The sequence below is a fragment of the Rhinatrema bivittatum genome, chromosome 2 (assembly GCF_901001135.1).
Source record: "Rhinatrema bivittatum chromosome 2, aRhiBiv1.1, whole genome shotgun sequence".
NCBI classification, from domain to species: domain Eukaryota; kingdom Metazoa; phylum Chordata; class Amphibia; order Gymnophiona; family Rhinatrematidae; genus Rhinatrema; species Rhinatrema bivittatum.
Genome location: NC_042616.1, coordinates 91418824 through 91440082, shown reverse-complemented (window position 1 = coordinate 91440082; position 21259 = coordinate 91418824). Strand labels below are relative to the sequence as shown.

At 40.0% G+C, this 21259-nt stretch overlaps 1 protein-coding gene across 8 annotated transcripts in view; it reads left to right on the top strand.

Annotated features, from left to right (window-relative positions):
• The window catches only part of KMT2C (lysine methyltransferase 2C), a 979844-nt gene that overhangs the window by 339628 nt on the left and 618957 nt on the right, over positions 1–21259 (top strand). For 7 of the 8 annotated variants that reach the window (XM_029588444.1, XM_029588443.1, XM_029588442.1 and 4 more), the window contains exons 13-14: positions 4294–5024; positions 14213–14332. In XM_029588444.1, the coding sequence (XP_029444304.1) occupies positions 4294–5024; positions 14213–14332 (851 nt within the window). The remainder of the gene's footprint in view (positions 1–4293; positions 5025–14212; positions 14333–21259) is intronic. The other variant, XM_029588446.1, reaches the window with a different exon arrangement.

The window sequence follows — 21259 nt, the reverse complement described above, 5'->3', positions numbered from 1 at the left end:
AATAAAAATCAAAACATAAGAAAATAGAATCAATAAAATGAGCATATCAGTATGTTCCAGAAGACAAAAGGTATTGACAAAGTCATGTCAGCCTGTATGATATCTGAATATCCAGGCAGGCTAGTTGAGTAGAACTTTAGATCCAGGGAAATGGACAGTCAAAACAGTTTTCATGTTTCTTTGGTCACCCAGCTAATGGACATGATGGTGTTAACCCCCAACATGAAGCTATTAAATATTACCTTTTCTTTTCTTCCTGAATTTTTAAGGTATCCTTAACCAAGGTACCTTAAATAATTGTGATCAACATAGAAAAGAATATTCTCCAGAAAATATGAACAGTTGCTCATTTTGTATGGTGCTTGTAAGATTTCCACATCAAGGCAAGGTTAGATCTGGAAGGGTGTTAAGGGACGGGAGAAGGTAAAATTCAAGGGGGTCGACAGACAAAGGAGTAAGTGGCAGCTGCTACACTAACTCCACATTAAATATAAAACACGTTTGCATGCATTGTGTAAAATAATGCTATACTACAAAGTCTATCGGGTAAGATTCTCGAACTCCCCAAAAGTAGTTTTAATGACTTGATTAAAGAAATAGGCATAAAAATCCCAAAACATAACATTTTCACAATAGACATAGGGACCTTCATTTTCAATGTTTTTATTTTACTCAGCAATTTATCAGTTGAAAAAATCTCAGCATTTTTCCAAGTAAATATTTCTGATTCTTGTTGTAATACACACTAATAAGTTCCATGGAAAAATAAAATGAAAATGAAGGACCCTAACTATGCATTATCATATACTCATTGAGTGTCAAAGTGAGGGTTCTGAAGTTCCTCATTATAACATGAATTTTGGTATGCAAAAATATTTGGTGACCATTTTTCTGTAAAACATTTTTAAAGACATTCTTTCTGAGACACAGAAACAATTCAACTATGAACTCTCAATTTCATGGGAATATAAATTCCTGCTGGACTTGTCAGTGCAGTATGTGCTTTCCCCCTTACAGGTCCAGCTGATAACTTATATGGGGCTTGAGAAAGAATTCATATTCCTGGATGTTATCTTTGAAATAAAGGCAACAGTTAAACAACAAAAAAGTACCCTTTAATGCATAGTGTTAAAATTTCATTGTACTGGAGTGGTAGAAAATGTTGATATAGCTATCATCTAATTCAGCTATGTTAAAGTATTGCTTTAAAGTGGGACTCCAGAGATATTACTTTGTAAAGATGTCATTTTGTACTGCTAATGTGAGATTGCTTTGTGACTTAAGTCCTATCTTCTTTAACTGGTTAAAAAAAAATATTAGGATTTAGGATTATTCTCTCAGAAGGTGACATCACTGAAATCATCGAGCTTTGTATGTTGTTGGTTATTTAACTGGAAGACTCCTCTAAGAAATGAGCACCCAAATTATCTCTCCCATCTAAAAAAAAATATTTTATAAATATAATTACATTTTTCTAATTTGTTTCAGACAGCATTGAATATACAATTTAAGCACAGGAATTGTCACATGTAATGCATAGCCAACATGTATACCCTTGTTATAATATGTACTCTTTCAATAAAAGGTCATAAAATCACCTATCAAACAAATAATTGGATTAGTCATTAAGTGGACATTAACATTGTGTTTTTATATTGCATATAAGGATGTATTTTGCTTATATCAAGCACATTTACTTTTCTTGGGCACACCAATAAGAATGAATGGAGGAGTTTCTTCCCTCCAAAGTTTCTCCCATGTTTCCCCAATAATTTATTAAGGCAATTGATTCCCTTGCTGGCTGAGAACTTGAAGGACATTTTTGTTCAAAACTAAAATTTCTCATCAATGCTCTTCTGCCAGCAGGATTTTATGCGATTTCCCACACTCCCCTTTTTCTTGGAGCTGAAGCATATCACCTCCACATTGTGGCAAAGGCTCGTAAGCTTGGTCATACATGAGACTTGAGTCAAAGTCTCTTGTATCACAACATTCAGATCTAAGGCTGAGACATACTGTTTGTTCAGTTTTGTTATCCATTTTTTCAAAATAGCTAAAAACAGAGTATATTTACTATATAAAGACAACTAATAAAACAATCAAAATACAATAGAAAGATTGTTTGAACCCAATAGGAAGTTTTAAATTAAGAAAATCTCTGATAATTTATTTTTATTGTGATTTGTGTGACAAAATAACATTCTGTTGGGTCAGGCCAGAAGTCTTACAAACTGTGACTGGCTCAGTATGGAGTCTGGGGGGTTCAACTGGACCACAAATTCACTATGGAGGATCACATCTCAAAGGTGGTGAAGACCTCCTTCATGCATTTGCACCAAATTGGCCAACTGCTCAACTATTTTGACAAACACAACCCTGCTATTGTAACCCATGCATTAATCACCAGCCGCATTGAGAACTGTAATTCTCTTTTCCATGGCATCCCACCATATAATTTCAAATGTCTTCAACTCTTACAAACTATTGCTTGCCAAAATGTTGTTTATGGCCAAAGCAACTGACCACTCAAGTCAGGTCAGCTTCACACTCTCCCAGTCAAAAACAGGATACAATTCAAAACCCTTTGCTTTGTCTTCAGGTACTTCAATAATATGGCCCCTGACTATCTCTCCTAGTTGCTGCTTTTCTACACTTCCAGAAAGGAGCTTTGATCCTCACAAATGCACCTCCTATCTTCTCGTCGGCTAGCTTTTTCCAGATTAACATGTACTAGACTCTGTGCATTCAGCTGCTCTACCCCAATATTATGGAATAAAATAACACTTCCGCTTTGCCTTGAAAACAATCTTACCTTCAGAAAAAAGTAAAGGCTTGACTAATCGACCAGACTTTCCCTCAGATCCTTCTATAATGAAGACTATGACATAGACTCCCTTCCTCACTGGCCTTGACCATGAGACCATTTAATCATCCAACACCTGGCTTCCATACTTAATGACTGCTTACCTTACTTCAGAATAACTTTCACTTTCCTGGCTCTCCAATCCATCTAGTATACCCAGGATTGCTATCACACATTCTGCTTCTTTGTCCCTATGCTATTGTAACTATGACACAAATATGAAAACTTATTACAAATTTACTGTAATCTGCCTTGAGACTAGCTTGTAGAAGGCAGAATATCAAATGTTTATATATACATTTTAGAAAAATGTGAGAAATGTGACATGCAATAGACCATTTGTGTGATGGGGAATGTACCATTTTAAACTTGGTTTCTCAATACCAAACCCTGGCCACATTTATATTAAAAAACAAAACAGGGGGCAGCTATTTGTCCTGTTGCTGCTGGAGTTAGGCAGAAGTCATGGGGAATGGCATTTGGGAGAGAGGAGAGAGAACACAAGGAGATGATAGTTGAGGGAGGGACAAAGGAGGCATGGGGATGATAGAGAAAAGTAGAACAGAGAAATCTATTGCACAAGTAGGTTTGGCTTTCTTGGAGAAAATAGGGAAATGTTGTATAATAAATTGAACATTATAAAACATTTTATATTCCTTTATAAAAAGTTTGTAACTTTTTATTCTTGGTTAGAAAATTCATAGGAAAAGTTATGAATTAATCAAACTCAGGCTAATGAACTCAGAAATGCAAAGCCAGAGCAGAAGTTCAGAAATGACAGCTTCATCCAATGGACAAAATCCCAATCTCCAGAGCATATACTGTAGCTTTGTGAGGCTTTCAAAATCACACACAAATTGACATGAATACAGTGAGCTGTTTTGTCCAGCAGCCTGAGGAGTTGTGATTAAACCTTTAATGCTCTGAATGCTTGAGAGAGTACTGCTGGAATATGGTCTCCAGTTTTGCCTCTGTTCATCACTGGTATTTTATATAATGTTTTTAAATTGATGAGTACTTTTATTTTGGGAATGTATATTTGAAGTAAAAAATCAGCTTACTAATGTTTTATGTTTACATATGTTTTACATTAATCATATTGATTAAAATGCGGCCAAATTCTTAAATGTTTTCTTCTGTTGAGGTCCAATGGGATGTAGTTATTAGGACCTGAACATTCACAATGTGCAATCTATGTATTATTAAAATGTTACCAAAGGCTGTTTTGTCGTGATTCCTACCTTTGTGAGTTGTAGCATTTATAGAGAATTTTTTGAGATTTAAAATTCAGACTACAAATTCCATTGCTAATATTTAATACATATATCTGAAGCAGCATAATAGGGTCTGTATATATTCATACATAACAGAGTTTTGATATATAGCTCCGTAGCCATCTAATATTGTCATAATCTGTTTTCAATTTATAGAGACGAATCAGGAGGCTGAAAGTAAAAATTTTGAAGCCAAGGTTTCTCGTCAAGGAAATCCAGATGAAATGGAAACTTGCAATCCTGAAACAGCAGCAGCAATAAAAGACTGTCAAACTGAACAGACCATGGAAATGACAGAAAGTGCTGAGATGGTGATGCAGCAATCGCCAAACCATCAGCAAGAAGATAGGCAGTTATCTCAAGAGGCTGAGATCACCAAAGTATTTGTAGAAGAAGCTCAGTCTCTTCCATTAGCAACTGAGACCCCAGCTACAACACCAGACTCATATCAGTCAGCTAATGAAGAGGATATGCCATTCAAGGGGGAAGAACATTGTGAGATACCAAGAGTGCATGATGATGTACAAAAGAGAGAGAGTGATGGCTCAGACGTATTGGATCTCCTAGAGATCGAAAGCACTCCTGCAGTTGAAAATTTTGCAGAAATAAGCTCGCCAATGGAGGATAAGTCTATAAAATCACCAACTGAGATAGATTCACCATTAACCTCAGTGGATACAAGCAAGACAAGTGTGTCGTCCTCTCCAGCAGTTTCATTAGATATGCATTCTACAGCTGAAATATTTCAAAGTCATATTCCAGCATTTAACTTCTCTGTGGGCAATGGTCAACCTGCAGCTTATGTATCCCTTACTCCAAAAATTGGTATGGGCAAACCAGCTATCACCAAAAGAAAGTTTTCTCCTGGTAGACCGAGATCAAGACAGGTAAGTTGTCTTTTTAACCATTTATTGTAAAACATTTATTTTAAACTGCTAAGCTTTAGCCTGTGATTATGATTGTTTCATGATCTTTGTTGACGAGCATTGATTTTGTTTGTTTTGCAGCAGTAATGGTTACTTAGGTTGCCGAATGTAAATTTTCAAATCTAGTTTGAAGGAGGGTTGTAGATCTTTTCTTCATTCCTGTACTGAGCCCCTGTCATTTTGTGCTTTTTTACTACCTGCTTTTGCTGGAATATCACTGCAGGCAGGAATGTAGGGAGCATCTTGCTCTCTCAGATCAGCATAAATGCTTTAGCTAATTTATCAAAAAGAGACCTTTAAATGTGTGCTCAAATCCCTGTCAACTCTAGTGCTGCACACCTTGGAGTCTACTGAACCAAAATTCATAGCTGCCAGATTAACAGTTTCAGTTAACATAAGGTGATGGGTTACTAATAATCAGCTATTGGTGCAGCTGAGAGAAAAGCAGGTTGTATATAATTTGAAGCAAAAATCTAATTTGTGCGTGTTAGGTTTTAATTGTCTAGACGTTAAAACTGTATCATATCTTGATATTTTTTATCAATAGTAATATGAGAAATGAATAGATTTGGAAGTCAGAGAGCTAGTTATTCCACTTCCAAGATTCTTAATGAACTGCTTCTGCTTTGAATGCACATCAGTGTGCCAGACTAGGTTACTTAAGTTCTTTGCAATAAACACAAAAGTCAGACATATTGACATGTTCTTTCGTGGTTATCATGGGTTCCAATTGCTGCTTATCCATGTACGGCAAAGCTCTGAAAATAAATCTGCCCGAACCGATTGCTTTATATTAGAGAGAACACTTCTTCCTCAATATATCATTGCTCATATTTGCATCACTTGATAACTAAACTGCCCTGTGAGGATTTTTGAGACAGTTTTGCCTATTGTGCTCTCTTACTTACAAGGGTAATTTTGGGCAATGTAGAAACTACTGCAAATAGCATATGATATATAAAAAGCACTCAGAGTTCTTAATTCGCTCAATAAATAAGTCAAACTCATAAGATCAAAACAGTAATAAGAATGTATACATTCTACTTTTGCTATGTGTATGTGCATGTATGTGTCTTTCTCTTCTGTCTACTACATGAATATAAATGTTAATATTTAAAAAATCAGAAGACAGGAGAGGAGAAAAACATGGAAATAATTACTTTTGCATATTTTAAGAATAAATTATGGTTTAAAATGAATTAATGTTTTTCAGTAGTAACATGCTAGTTTCAGACCACCATGTCTCTACTGAAAACATTTGATCAGTACTTAGTCACTTGGAAGCACAACTTGTGTCTTGCATTTTTATAGATAGTCCTTTTCTGCAGTTGTCTACACTTAGTATAATTTTAGTATAAACAAGCATATTCTCATTCTTTTTTTTTTGTATTAATGGGTTATCCTTTTGCTGCGTTGATACACTAGAGCCCATAAACTATGGTATTAATGTAGCTATATTTTGATTTACTTTTTAATAGTGATGCAGAAATGTGTGCAGGTGCATTTTTACATTATATTTATTTTGAATAGAGCAGGAGTCTAACCAGAAATTATATAAATCAACTACTATTTTACCATGTTGTACTGCAGCAAATCTTTTATTTCAAAATCCCATATTTTCAGAGTTGCATCAACATCTAGAAGTGAATTCAATTAGACTGATTTTGCTGTGAATTTTAATAAAAATTTGGTTCAAAACTATTCCTATTTCATTTATTTATATACCATCTTATCAGACTCCAACCTATCCTGAGTGGTGTACAACAATGCAATTCATCAAGATAAAAACATACATATAAAGTTAAAAATAAAAAACAAACCTCCACCCATCCAGATTTCACCCTTTCTACCAACTCATCCATATTTTCAAAATACAAACACTTTTGAGCCTTGAACAGTAGTTTTGATTTTAGTATTATGCTGTGAGGATCTTATCTTGTGACCTTCCTCTGTTCTTTGATCTAGGGCTTTTTTCAGTGTTTTTTTGTTAAATGTTAGAACAATTACCTGACCGGGAAAATGTTTATACTTTTAAAGAAATAGTTCCAGTAAACTATTAGAAAATATTTGATGGACAGTATAATTAAGAAATTGTCCTTTTTTGTGTGTGCATACCTTTTTATATCATTTGTTTAAATATATATTTTACGTAAATGTGTACTGATTTTCTCCCAGGACAAGCAGGATGGTAGTCCTCACATATGGGTGACATCATCAGGTGAAACCCTTTTACGGAACACTTTTGTCTGGCACACTGAGCATGCCCAGTATGCCATGATCCCTGTGTCCACAGGGGTCTCCCTTCAGTCTCTTTTTTTCCAAGCTGCAGTTTGCCTCACGTTTAGGAGCTCTCTGAGATTTTTCTCACAACTTTTCCTCACAGAAACACTTGAAGTTTTACTTCACAAATAATTTCCCTACACGGGTCTCCCTTCACATACATTTCATAGACGCTCGGTGATTGGGTAATTGCCAGGTTCTTGTGGCCTGGTTTGACCTCTGTTGGAAAGAGGATGCTGGGCTTGATGGACCCTTGGACTGACCCAGCATGGCAATTTTCTATGTACTATGCCCTGTTCTCCGGTCGGTTCCTGTCACCTCACTATCGGTTCCCCTGGGTTACCAACTGAATTGCATCCCTCTTTTCTTCCTATGTCTATCACCCTCGGTCTGCCCCACGATGCCCGCAAGTGTCCTTGCTACGATTTTCCACAGGGTCCATTGGGGCTAGAGGGATTGGGACGTCCACGGTTCCCGTTGCGGTCGCCATCGATGCCTCCGTCAATGCCCTCAACTAAAGAAAATGCTCCATACTTCGGATTCTCAACCAGAGCCCCATGCAATCCTTGGGTGAGAAACAATGCCAGGAGCAGTAGAGGCACCGGTGACTGTCCGTCACCAGTGCCATCCGAGATAGCGAGGGCATCTTCCTTGGTGCCGGAGAATGACTGGGCCGAGCACCGTGGGAATCATCGTCACCGTCACTGTGACAGTCCATCACTGACGCCATCCATGAATCGGTGGCACCTTCCTCGGTACTGGAGAATGACTGGGCCAAGCACCGATGGAAACATCGTTACTGCCACGGTAACCGTCCATCGCCGACACCATTCTGGACATTGGTTGCAGCTTCTTTGGTGCTGGAGAATTACCGGGCCGAGCATCGAGGGAAACATCGTCACTGCCACGGTAACCATCCATCACTGACGCCATTCTGGACATTGGTGGCAGTTTCCTCAGTGCTGGAGAATGATCAGGCCGAGCACCAAGGGAAACATCGTCGCCGGCACTGATGTGGTTCCGAGTTCGGTACCAGCACAGATACCACACCGGCTTCAATGTCTATTGAACCAGTTGTGAAGCGGGCCTGGGTGTACAAGAGTCTCCATGCTCCTCTGCACCCAAGGCACCGAGACGTTCCCCACCAACATTGGTGCCAGGTACTGAGCCACCACAGATTCATGTGGAAGTGCCAGTAACGCCTAACCCATCTCACCCCTGTGGCTGTGCTTCTTATACCAGCTTCCAGGGAGGAGCTGGATGTCCTCGTCCGTCAGGCTGTCCTTGATGCCTTCTGGAATCTACTAATACTGGAGCCATCAATATTCGCACTGTTGTGGCACTGTCTCGTTGTGGCACCTACCAATGACAGCTTAAGTCATCTATGCCGACTCATCCTTCTGAGCCTCCACGGACCCCTATACCTATCCCAGGATCCTCGAAGGGCGATGGGCACTCTAATCCCGCTTCAGCACCGATCCCATCGAGACCTAAGTAAAGGACGTGTATGAAACCATCCCTTTTGACCTGGTCACTAAAAAGGACTAGAAGTTTGCGGGAGGGTCTAGGTCATAACTTCTTCCAAGAACCGTATTGGTGTCACATATTGCTATTTACCAGCTATATTTGACACAACACAAAGGGAACCTCTCTGCCATCCACATGAAATTCGAGCAACATATGATTGCTTCGAAACGTCCTCCCGTTGCCAGCAACAGGACTCCGTACTAGATGGTAACCTGGCTTATGGCCCCTGATTTACAGCCCGAAGTCCAAGATAAACTAGCTGATCAGCCATGCACCGCAGATTATCTCTTTGTGCATAAGGTCCAGCAGACAGTGGCTCAATTGCAATTTGTGTACAATTCTGGTCGCCACATCTCAAAAAAGATATAATTGCGATGGAGAAGATACAGAGAAGGGCTACCAAAATGATAAGGGGAATGGAACAGCTCCTCTATGAGGAAAGACTAAAGAGGTTAGGACTTTTCAGCTTGGAGAAGAGACGACTGAGGGGGGGATATGATAGAGGTATTTAAAATCATGAGAGGTCTAGAACGGGTAGATGCGAATCGGTTATTTACTCTTTTGGATAGTAGAAAGACTAGGGGGCACTCCATGCAGTTAGCATGGGGCACATTTAAAACTAATCGGAGAAAGTTCTTTTTTACTCAACGCACAATTAAACTCTGGAATTTGTTGCCAGAGGATGTGGTTAGTGCAGTTAGTATAGCTGTGTTTAAAAAAGGATTGGATAAGTTCTTGGAGGAGAAGTCCATTACCTGCTATTAAGTTCACTTAGAGAATAGCCACTGCAATTAGCAATGGTAACATGGAGTAGACTTAGTTTTTGGGTAATTGCCAGGTTCTTATGGCCTGGATTGGCCACTGTTGGAAACGGGATGCTGGGCTTGATGGACCCTTGGTCTGACCCAGTATGGCATTTTCTTATGTTCTTATGTTCTTACCACCGCAAGACCTTGCGACAGCTCTCTACATTTCTTGCACAGCAAAGAGGGATGCTAGAAGGACCTTTAACCACTCCCGCTGATATCCAGATCACACCAGCTCCGCCAGTCGGGCAGGCTCCTGGATTTTTCAACCTTGCCAGAGAACCAGAATGGTCCATCCCACTGAGGACCAGGGCTCGGAATACCGTTCCCCGGACACAACAAGGCAGAGGATTTTAATCCCGCTATTTCCTACTTTAAAAAAAAAACAGGCAACCTCTGCCCATCCTGGACCCCAGAAATTTCAACAAATTTCTTCAGAAAGAAAAGTTCAGAATGGTGTCTCTCGGCACTATGCTTTCCTTACTACAACAAGGGGGTTGCCTCTATTCTCTGGACTTTCTATACACTTCATAGTGAGTCAACAACATTTTCAATACCAAGTTCTGCCATTCGAATTAGCTTCGACAACTTGGGTATTTCACCAAATGCCTAGCAGTGACTGCTGCTCATCTACAAAGAACAGCAGCATTCACGCGTTTCCTTACCTGGACGACTACCTAATAAAGAGTCAATCCAAACAAGGAGCTCTAAATTCTCTAATACTCACTATAAATCTACTACATTTGGCTGGGAATTCTGATCAACTACCATAAATCCCATATGGAGCAGATCTGGGCATTACAGTCGCAATGGCCTTACTATCCAACAACTGCGCAGACACCCTATCAAATTATCCAAATTTCTGCACGCATGCAACATAGCCTCAGCCCATCAATTCTTCCATTGCTGGGCCACATGGTTTCCATGATCCATGTCAGTCCTATGGCCAGACTGGCTGTGAGAAAAACTCAGTGGATTTTAAAATTTCAGTGGCTCTAAGCCATTCAACCGCTTTCGTCCCTGATCCATATCACCGATCCAGTAACCAAATCCTCAGATGATCTTGGCCACAGTCACATCCAACTTGGGTTGGAGAGTTCGTATCAACACCCTCCAAACCCAAAATGCGTTGACTCCGCTCCATGAAAAGTCTCAGATCAACCTCCTGGAACTTCGAGCCATGCCTTCAAACACTGCTTCTCACACAAAACTTTGTGGATACAGACAGGCAACATAGTGGCAATGTGGTACTCGAACAAACAGGGATGCCCAGGCTCTTATCTGCTCTGCCAGGAAGCTGCGCAGTTCTGAGCTTGGGCCCTTGCACACTCCATGCATCTATGGGCCACTTATCTAACAGGCATACCGAACATACTAACAGACCATCTCAGTCGATGTCTCCATCCCCACAAGTGGTCTCTGAATCCATGTGTAGCAAGCAAAATCTTCTAGCGCTGAGGTCAATCAATCATCAACCTCTTGCATCCGAATCGAACCACAGAGTGGACAGATTCTGCTCCCTACATAGGCTATGAAATGCATTAGCATGGACACCTTTGCTCACCCCTGCAACAAAGGCCTCCTATATGTGTCTCTGCCAATACCGCTCATAGCCAAAACTCTCATGAAGCTACAGCAGGACAGGTTTTCAATGATTCTCATAACCCCGTTCTGGTCTCAACAAGTATGCTTCCCCATACTTCTCAACCTATCACTCCAGGAACCAATTCGCCTGCCCATAGGTCAAACTCATAACACAGACTCACTGATATTCTCAGGTAATTGTAGCTTCACAAAAATCTTCCACATTTAAATCTTACCATTCGAAATGGGCAAGATTTAACAAATGGCATGCACAAAAAGGTATTGGCCCCTTTTTCCTGCCCCACTCCATCTCTATTAGGCTATCTAGCATACCTTTCGGATTCTGGTCCCCAGACATCCTCCTCTCGGGTACACCTCAGTTCCATCTCAGCGTACCACCAGGGAGTAGGGGATGCCCTGTTAACGGCTCAAACCCTTATGAGTTGGTTTATCATGGGTTTTCTACAACTTAAGCCTTCTCTACGATCACCGGTTATGGAATGGGGCCTAAATTTAGTGCTTACAAGGCTCATGCGTTCCCCGATCGAGCCTTTGCATTCCTATAACATTAAAATTCTAACATGGAAAGTTCTTTTCCTCGTAGCATCACCTCTGCTAAAAGGGTCAGTGAGTTACAAGCCCTTGTTGCATAGTCACCCAACACTAGGTTCCTCCGTACTCACCCTAAATTTCTTCTTAAAGTGGACACAGCCTCTCACCTTACTCAGTCTATAGTCTGCCCATTCTTTCCCAAGGCCTCACTCTCACCTGGGCGAGAGGGTTTTGCACATCTTAGAATGTAAGCGTGCATTTGCATTCTATCTAGACCGCACTGCACTCCATAGGAAATCCACCCAACTCTTTGCTTCTTTGACAAAGACAAGCTGCAAGTTCCAGTGGGCAAACAAACTCTCTCCAACTGGCTAGCAGACTGTATCAAATTCTGCTATGAGGAAGCAGGCCTTCGTCTCCAGGGGTGAGTGCAAGCACATTTTGTGAGGGCCATAGCAACATCGGTAGCACACTATCATTCAGTACCAATTGCCGACATCTGCTAGGCTGCGACATGGAGCTCTCTTCACACATTCGCAGCCCTCTACTGCTTAGATAAGGAAATCCGTCAAGACTCTGCCTTGAAATCTTTGTTCCAGTATAATCCCCAACTCCTTCCACAACCACCTGCTGTGATTTCAGGCTGCCTCATCCTTGCCAATAGCACCCCAATTATTGTGCCTGCTGCATGAGTTATCTGCTATTGGCCTGTTGTAATATGAGTCAGTCTGTAGCTTGCTAATCACCCATATGTGAGGACTACCATCCTGCTTGTTCTGGGAGAAAGCAGAGTTGCTTACCTGTAACAGGTGATCTCCCAGAACAGCAGAATGTAGTCCTCATGAAACCCACCTGCCACTCCGCGGAGTTGGGTCCACTTAAGTTTATTATTTTATTTTTTCGCTCACACTTTTTGCTACAAACGAGACTGAAGGGAGACCCCTGTGGACACAGGGATCATGGCATGCTGGGCATGCTCAGTGTGCATGCCCAGTTTTCCATAATAGGGCTTCGCCTGCTGATGTCACCCATATGTGAGGACTACATCCTGCTGTCCTGGGAGAACACCTGTTACAGGTAAGCAACTCTGCTATCTTTATCTAAACATTGTTAAATTTTGGGTCTGTATAATTCATTAGAATTTTAGTTTATCAAAGTAGTTTGTCTTTAATTCTAAGCCATTTATTTCTATTACTTCCAAAAGAACTAATTTGCTAATTATAATTTGTAACTTTTATTTTACCATTTTAATTTTGTAAATTTAGGACAAAATTGCCTTTTTAAACTGATGCAGACTTAAACACAATTTGGTCACATCTTTACAGGTTTTCCTAGCCCCATTTTTCTATTTACGGTGCTATATTTTAATGCATTGCTAGAGAATGATGTTAAGATGTCTTTTAGATATTACTTGACACATTTTGGCTTCATATTTGGGATCTTATTTGCTGGAAAAGTTTGATTTGTCAGACCCTGACACTGGAAGTTTAGGGTTATCATTGTGTGCTAGTTTACAACTGATGCACCTTTTATTTACATGCCAATTCCTATGTAATGTCAATTGTTGGCTTACATAATTATTTGTATTTTTTTTTCTTTTTCTTTTTACATATTTATTCTAAGAGTTCACAAATATTTTGTAATTTGTGTACAGTTTTCAGGTTTCTTTCATTTTTTGGTTCTTTAGTTCTAATTATGGCATCAGTTAAGTCTTACATGTTAAGTTTATGACATTCTGGGAGCACTTCCACTCATGGAGAAGGGAAGCACAAGGCAAAATAAGTGGTCTTATGTATCTTCACTCTAAACCATTAAATACCTTTTCTGATGCTCCAATTGTCAGCAATGTAATTATTACCAGACAGAATAGAGAAAAAAAACTTTATTCTAGACATGCAATAAGACGGCTCTAATAAGATTTCTGCTATACTTTCTTAATTTTTGTTGTCATTAATATTCTAATGTACATTGTCTTTTGCGTATGTTATGCTGAAACAAACTGCATGAGCAAATATGCACAGGTTTTGTTTTAACATTTTGTTGTCTGTTGCTATTTTGTTTTACCAACAGCAATACAGCTACACTCCTTAATCCTAGGGTTAAGAAGTGTGGTTGTATTGTGTTTTGGATCACATTAACATTCCTTATGTGGAGATTGTAGTTATTGCTATTTTATTTTAGGCATCCTTGCTCAATTGATCAATGTAATGTTTACATCTCCTACACAAAAAGCTTTCTTGAAGAGTAGGATGATTTTAATACTATATGCTATATTTGGCAATTTGTCCTAAATTTCCTTGCATCTGCTTTTGCTTGGCTTTACTAAACTCCTTATTTGCTGGCTTTGAATTTTATGTTGCTGAGTTTTATCCATGTATTTTCTCACCTGCCATATCTTAGGGAGCTTGGAGTACCAATAATTCTGTGAGCCCACCTTCCTGGTCCCCAGATGGTTCAGAAGGTCGGGACATTTTTAAAACCAGACAGCTTCTCGGAGGTGCCATTTGGAGCATCAAAGTGGTAAATAAATTGAATTTATATTCCTGTATCTTTTATTGACTTTATTCTATATAAAGTGGAAGATGTTCAAAGTCAAATCTTAAAAAAAATAAAATGTTCTGAACAGTGATTACAAGTAGATAGAGTGGTGAATGTTGAATATAAATTGATAAGATCACAAAAAAGTGCTTCAGAAACCAATGAAGATGTGTTGCTGACAAAGTTCCTTCTTTGGTATATTTTATTGCTATTGTTGCTAATTTTTCTTTTGCGTGTAATTGTTGCTGTCCCAAAGTAAAGTTCAGTTTGCTTTTCTATCAGAGAAGAAGGACCAGACAAGCCTGTCACCTTGACAGAAAATCCAGTTTCAGAAATAGGCTGAGATCTAGTTATTGTCTGTTAGGGCATGTAGCTGTAAAGCTGTTTACTAATAGTCATATTTGATTGAAAGAAAACTATATTTTTAAAAGGGTATGATGTCTATTAATGAGTCAACATAAGAATTATTCAAAGATGATGTATATGAGTTTTCATGGCTGCATAGATCCCTTCTTTAAGTTGTCATGTGAAGAAAACAGGGAAAAAACATCTTTCACTGATCAGAAGCAGAATTTCAGAATAGTGAACACACAGATTGTCTTTTCAACATAAGCATCGCTAGCTGAATGATCATCAGTATTCCGCTTCCCTCGAACACGTCCCGCTCCAATCTTCTTCAGCATCTTGCCATTAGGCACCACCAATCTATATACTATCTGCCCCGGTAAATAACCATCCCGCACTCATCATTTTAGACTTGCTTTACACTGTTGTTCGCGCCAAAGTTATGCTACAGGTGAAGGACTTTACCCTCGTTCACATATGTGTCCACCTATCCCGGTTAAATATCACCCTTATTCGATGTCTCCTTTGGTGGATGTATCCACTTTTCGATGTAATATTCACGCCAAAGTTATGCAAAGTCATGCAACTGGTTAAGGACTTTACCCTCGTTCTCCTATGTGCCTACTTTTCCCAGTTAGATATCACCCTTACTCGATGTGCCTATGTGCCTAACTTGTTCGATGTCTCCTTTGGTTGATGTTTCCACTGTTCGATGTAATAGTCACGTATCCACTGTTCAATATAATATTCGCACCAAAGTTATGCAAAGTCATGCAATTGGTGAAGGACTTTACCCTCGTTCACCTATGTGCCTACTTTTCCCTGTTAGATATCACCCTTACTCGATGTGCCTATGTGCTACCTTATTTGTCCTTGATGTATCCTCTGTTTGATGTAATTTATATATCTTTTGATCAATGTAATATATATATCTTTTGTTCAATGTATCTACTGTTCGATGTAATATTCATCCTGGTTCGATGTAAACCGATGTGACATGTCTATGCATGAATGTCGGTATAGAAAAAGTTCAAATAAATAAATAAATACTCTCAAAAGGTAAATACCAGGAGCAAGCTGCTTGCTGTGACAGCAGACTAATTCAATTGCTTGTCCAGCCATGTCACAGTAGTGATACTTTCAGGAGGAGTGAAGATGACTGCTGATATGCATATAATTCCTGCTGGCAGAAGAGTGATGCTAAGGGATTCCGTTCTAGAACAGATCACCCTCTCTGTCCTTGACCAGCCAATCAACCAGAGTTATACAGTGTCAGCAATGCAGGAGGGCATGAGTAGTTGGGAGAATAAAGTGGGTAATAAAGGTAAAAATAATTGTATGTAAATAGTACATGTGTTTTGTAGTAGAATATATCAGCGATGCCTGAAATTATTTATTTACAAGCATGTTTTACTCTCTACTCCGAAGGTCATAGCAGGTTACAACATAAACATGCATAAAATAATCACATACAACAAAACACAAACATAAAACTAAGCATTAACAGCATCAAACAAAACCTCATGTTGCACAGTCAAATTATAATTACATAGGATCTAACAATATGAAGGAGAGAAAAACACATTAAAGCAATGGTGAGCAACTATACTTCTCAAGTGCCATAAATACCGTAGGTCTGGTTTTCAGAATATCCACAGTGAATATGTATCAGATACATTTGTATATAATAGAGATAGTACATGCAAATATTTCTTATATGTATTCATTATGATTGTCCTGAATACCAGACCAGTTTTTGTCACTGGAGGGACTGGAGTTGCCTACCCCTGCACTAAAGTAGGGTTTAAATTGGAGCAAAGAAAATGATCTCCACTTTCCTCTCCTCCTCATCCTCCCCCCTGACCACCACCTAATTACTGCTTAAACATTATCCTGTTTTTGATGAAGGGCTTAGACAGATTAAGATACAAAGAATTAGAGCCAAAAAACTCTGATTGTTTTTTAGTTTGTACTTAAGCCTAGATAATTTTCTGTAGTGAGACTGTTTGAAAGAGGTTCCTGCTATAAAAAAAAGTTCCTGCTGATTCCCCCTCATAAATCAAATTAAAGCTTATGGGCACATCTTACTTTAAAGTGGCAGGGAAACATTTTTGTTAGGTATAATGGATGCCGTTTTCATCAATTACCACCTAAATGTGATCAGTGCAATGGCATTATGTAAGTGATTTCCACAGCTCTCTTAAACTGGCTGAAATCCATTTACTCTTCTGCAGAAAAGCAGTTAGGATGCCAAAATGCAAGATACTTATGTTCATAAACAAACTGGCAGTTTGCCTGTGGGTTAAGTTTTTATATCATTCTAGGTCCTCATGAGAAACCACAAGAAACTAAAACTAAATCAACTTTGCTTCATAATACTAGACCAGGCCAGGCTTTTTACCTTTGCTCCATGCGACTTCATTTGAACATTCTTTTCCAGATGGCTGTTGATGTGGTCTTTCTTACAAAGCAAATTTTTAAAACCAGATCCAGTATCAAAACACAGTTTATGCCCAGAAAAATCTTTTCACCAATTGCAATCTTAAGTCAGAGTGCGGGTAAAATATGTAAGTGGAATATCAATCGAGAGAGAGCCTAATGACGTCCTTAACGAAATTACGAAAATGAAAGTATTATAATTACATACCAAAATATTTGCGCCTCTAAATTATCATTTTATATCCACAAAACCACTTTTCTGTGGTGCTGGTAACAGAACAAGCTGAATAGTAGATGAAAAGTGATAGAGTATTTCCTTTGTTATGTGATGCATTTATGGGACATTGACTTCTTTTTTTGTCTTTGTTAATATTAAAAACAGACCAGCATTTTTAATTCATTTTGGTTCTACTTGAGGTTTATGTGGTGGGCGATCTTCATTTTTGTTTTTATTTTAGCAGTGTTTGTTACATTAAGAACAAAACAGGAGAAAATCAGTGGAAGAAAAGTGATATTTTTCTGGTTAAATATCAGACTTTATTTTGGTAGATAGACGCTAAAACAGTAAAAAATAAATAAATAAATAAAAATATATATAGATAGATATATTAAGCAGATTAGGATCCTAGAGCAGGGATTCTCAAACATTTTATGAAGATACCACAGAATTTTCAAAATCTTTGGCAAGAACTAGATGAAAATTTTAATAACCACCTCTCCCAAAATCCTACTTTCTCTCCCCCTCTCTCCCAACATCTCCTTTCAATCCTTCCCCTGTTCCAGTCTTTCTCCTTCCCACATTTCCCCTTCTTCTTTCTCCCCAACATTTCTCCTTCCCTTCCTGCTCCCCTCCCTCTTTCTCTTTCTCTCTGCCCCAGCATCTCTTTTTTCATCATCCCTGCCAGTATCTTCTCTCTTGTTACCAGAAGGGCAAAGTTCCCAGGGCAAAGTTCCCTGTGCTTTCTTGTTCAGCAGCTCCAGTGGCAGCTTTGACCTTTCAACACAACAGCAACACTGGAGCTCCTTCCAGTGCAGCTCTAGTGTTTATTCTAGCTGCAGCCTCCAGCAATTACAACACATCTAGCCTGTCTTCTTCAGTGCCACTCCAGTGATGACTTTGGCAGTGGATACAGTCTTTCTCATCCACAGCAACTTCCTTCTTACTCTTTTGGTGTGGGCATGTAGTCGTGGCTGCAGCATGCACGTGTGTACTGCTCCTGCCCATTTTTATTTTTTTTTACTACATGTACAGTCCAGTTGAGTTCCTGTGTGTGCTCCATTTCCCTTTTGGTAGGGTAAGAGATACAAGAAAGCATTAGGCCACTGTTGGAAACAGGATGCTGGGCTTGATGGACCCTTGGTCTGACCCAGTATGGCATTTTCTTATGTTCTTAAAATTTTCACTTTGGGGAAAACCTATGAATTTATCAAAGAAAATTGTTTTAAACTGAAAATGAAAGATCTTAGACATGCCATATGAGGTCAAACAGAAAATCAGTTTAGCCCAATATCCAATCTGACAGTGGAAGCAGCAGTTGCTTACAGAGAATTTAAGAAACTGGGCTTGTGTAGAGTGGTCCATTCCCTTTTCTATCCTTCGTTTCTAATCATCAATGTTTAGGGTTGCACTGAACATGGGGTAGCAACCAAGACTGTTAGGTTAATCATATGCTAATAAATATATATTGCATACGTTTGTGTAATCCTTTTTTTTTTTTTAAACAAGAGTATGCTATTTGTCCCCACATTATTTTTAAGTGTTCATCAAAGAAGAGTTTGGAAAAGCAGTACATACAGAAATGAGAATAGTTGTTACTGCATTTACAGAAGAGATTTGCATGGAAGTAGCAAAACTCAAAGTAGACAAGGCAGTATGACCAGATGCGATAACATCATAGGGAGCTCAAAAAGGATCTGCTCCACTCAGGAGTGTCTCTAGACATGGGATAGAAGTCTCATTCCCTGTGCTTATTGTCCTGTGCCCTGAATCTTGGGCAGCAGAGAATAGCCCTCTGCTTCCTACTCCAGCCCTTCCTTTTTATGGAAGCCTGCAAGGAACCGGAGAGGAGGGGATGATCCTGGACTAGACAGAGCAGAGAAGGGCTACTCTGCTCCCTAATCCAGTCTCCTTCCTCCTCGTGTCATTCAGGCTCAGGAAGAGAGGGGTGAGATGATGAGCCTGCATCATACACTGCAGAGTGAAGCAGAGATAAAATTATTGGTACATGGAGGATAATGACAAGGACAATTCACAGGTTCTGGTGCTGGTCCTATACTCCTTGGTCAGCTTATATTTCTGGCCTGATGGCAGGACACCATCATTTGCTTCTATACCTCCTGTTTGCCTCAGGATTATGTAGTGCTTTTTCTGATAATTCTTTCCTGAGAAGAATTTGATTTTCTCTGTTAGCATTGGGAAATGTGCATCGCTGATATCTGTGTATTTTTCATAATATGGGGGAAATGTATGTGTGTTTCTTTTTCTCTAGTGTTGCATTGCATGCAGAGTCTGGTTTCTTGGGGTTTTACTCCAGCCTCTTTCCTCTCAGGCAGCTGCAGAGAACAGGAGGGGGGACGGGCTGAGTAGTCATAATTGTACCTCTCTATGATCACAGGACTTAGCTGACAGCAGAGTGAGGGAAGAGGGAGGTGACAAACTGGAGCATAAGCCAGGGAACTGAGAGTGATTTATGGGGTAGAAAGTTAGTAAATGCTGAAAGGGGCGAATGCTTTAAGATGGGTGATGAAATAAGCAGGGAAGTGAGAAGGGGGTAAGTGAATGGGGGTGGCACAAAAGTGGTTAGGTGAGAAGGTTGTTGAATCCTGGGGAAACATAAGGAAGTGGATGAATGCCATCTCCTTTCCCATTACCCTTAAGCCTGCAATGCAAACTTTAGCGCTTGACACTTTTGCCTTCCTGATGCCAAGTAATCTGCAGTAGGTGTGAGAAGATTGGGGCTAAGGTCTGTGGAGAGATTAAAAGGAGGTAAGAGAGAGCCAGGAAAGGGAGATGCAAAAGAACCATGTGAAAGTGGGCCCATGTGCCAAGACCTGGAGAGGGGTACAGAAGGACAGTTGGATATATGATGGAGGTACAATAGGGAGCCAAAGGTGAAGGCTATGTGAAAAAGAGAGCCACTGGTGGTGATGGAGGTAAAAGAGAGTCAAAGGTAGTCTTGGGATACACACACATTCCCCAGGCAGGCTCCCATTCACACACACACACACACCAGGCAGGCTCCCATTCACACACACACACACACACACGCCAGGCAGGCTCCCATTCTCCCACACACGCCAGGCAGGCTCCCATTCACACACACACACACACACACGCACACACATCCCAGGCAGGCTCCCAGTCGCACACCTACAAGCACACACACCCCAGGCAGGCTCCCAGTCGCACACCTACAAGCACGCACACCCCAGGCAGGCTCCCATTTGCACACACCTACACGCGCGCACACCCCAGGCAGGCTCCCATTCGCACACACCTACACGCGCGCACACCCCAGGCAGGCTCCCATTCGCACACACCTACACGCGCGCACACCCCAGGCAGGCTCCCATTCGCACACACCTACACGCGCGCACACCCCAGGCAGGCTCCCATTCGCGCACACACACACACCACAGGCAGGCTCCCATTCGCACAGACAGACATGCAAACCAAGCAGTCAGGGTCCATGGCTGTTACTGTTTGAGTTCCATAATGCAGGTGTAACTTTGTGAGCATTAGTTTGTGTACATTATTGCAGATCCTGGAAGTCTGTTAAGTGCTATATTTCTGTTTTACACAGAATGCAGAGTGGCTTTTTTGACTTTCCATTCCAGTTTCTGTTGCCATATTTGTAATCTTTCTGTATTTGGTAAAGGTCAATTCTATGTATGTGACAGAGGTGAAGTATTTTACTAGCATGTAGGCATTTGTATAAATATTATTTGTTGTGTTTTCTCAATAGAACATGCATTGCTTGTAAAGTACTGTTTTTTCATAAAGAGGGCTATGGCACCTGGTAGGCGAGAGTGTTTATGTTGCTGTTATTGAGATGACACCAGAAATATATTTTTTGTATGGTAAATTGAACTGGGAATGTCCTAGTTCTGTTCTGTAGCTATTGT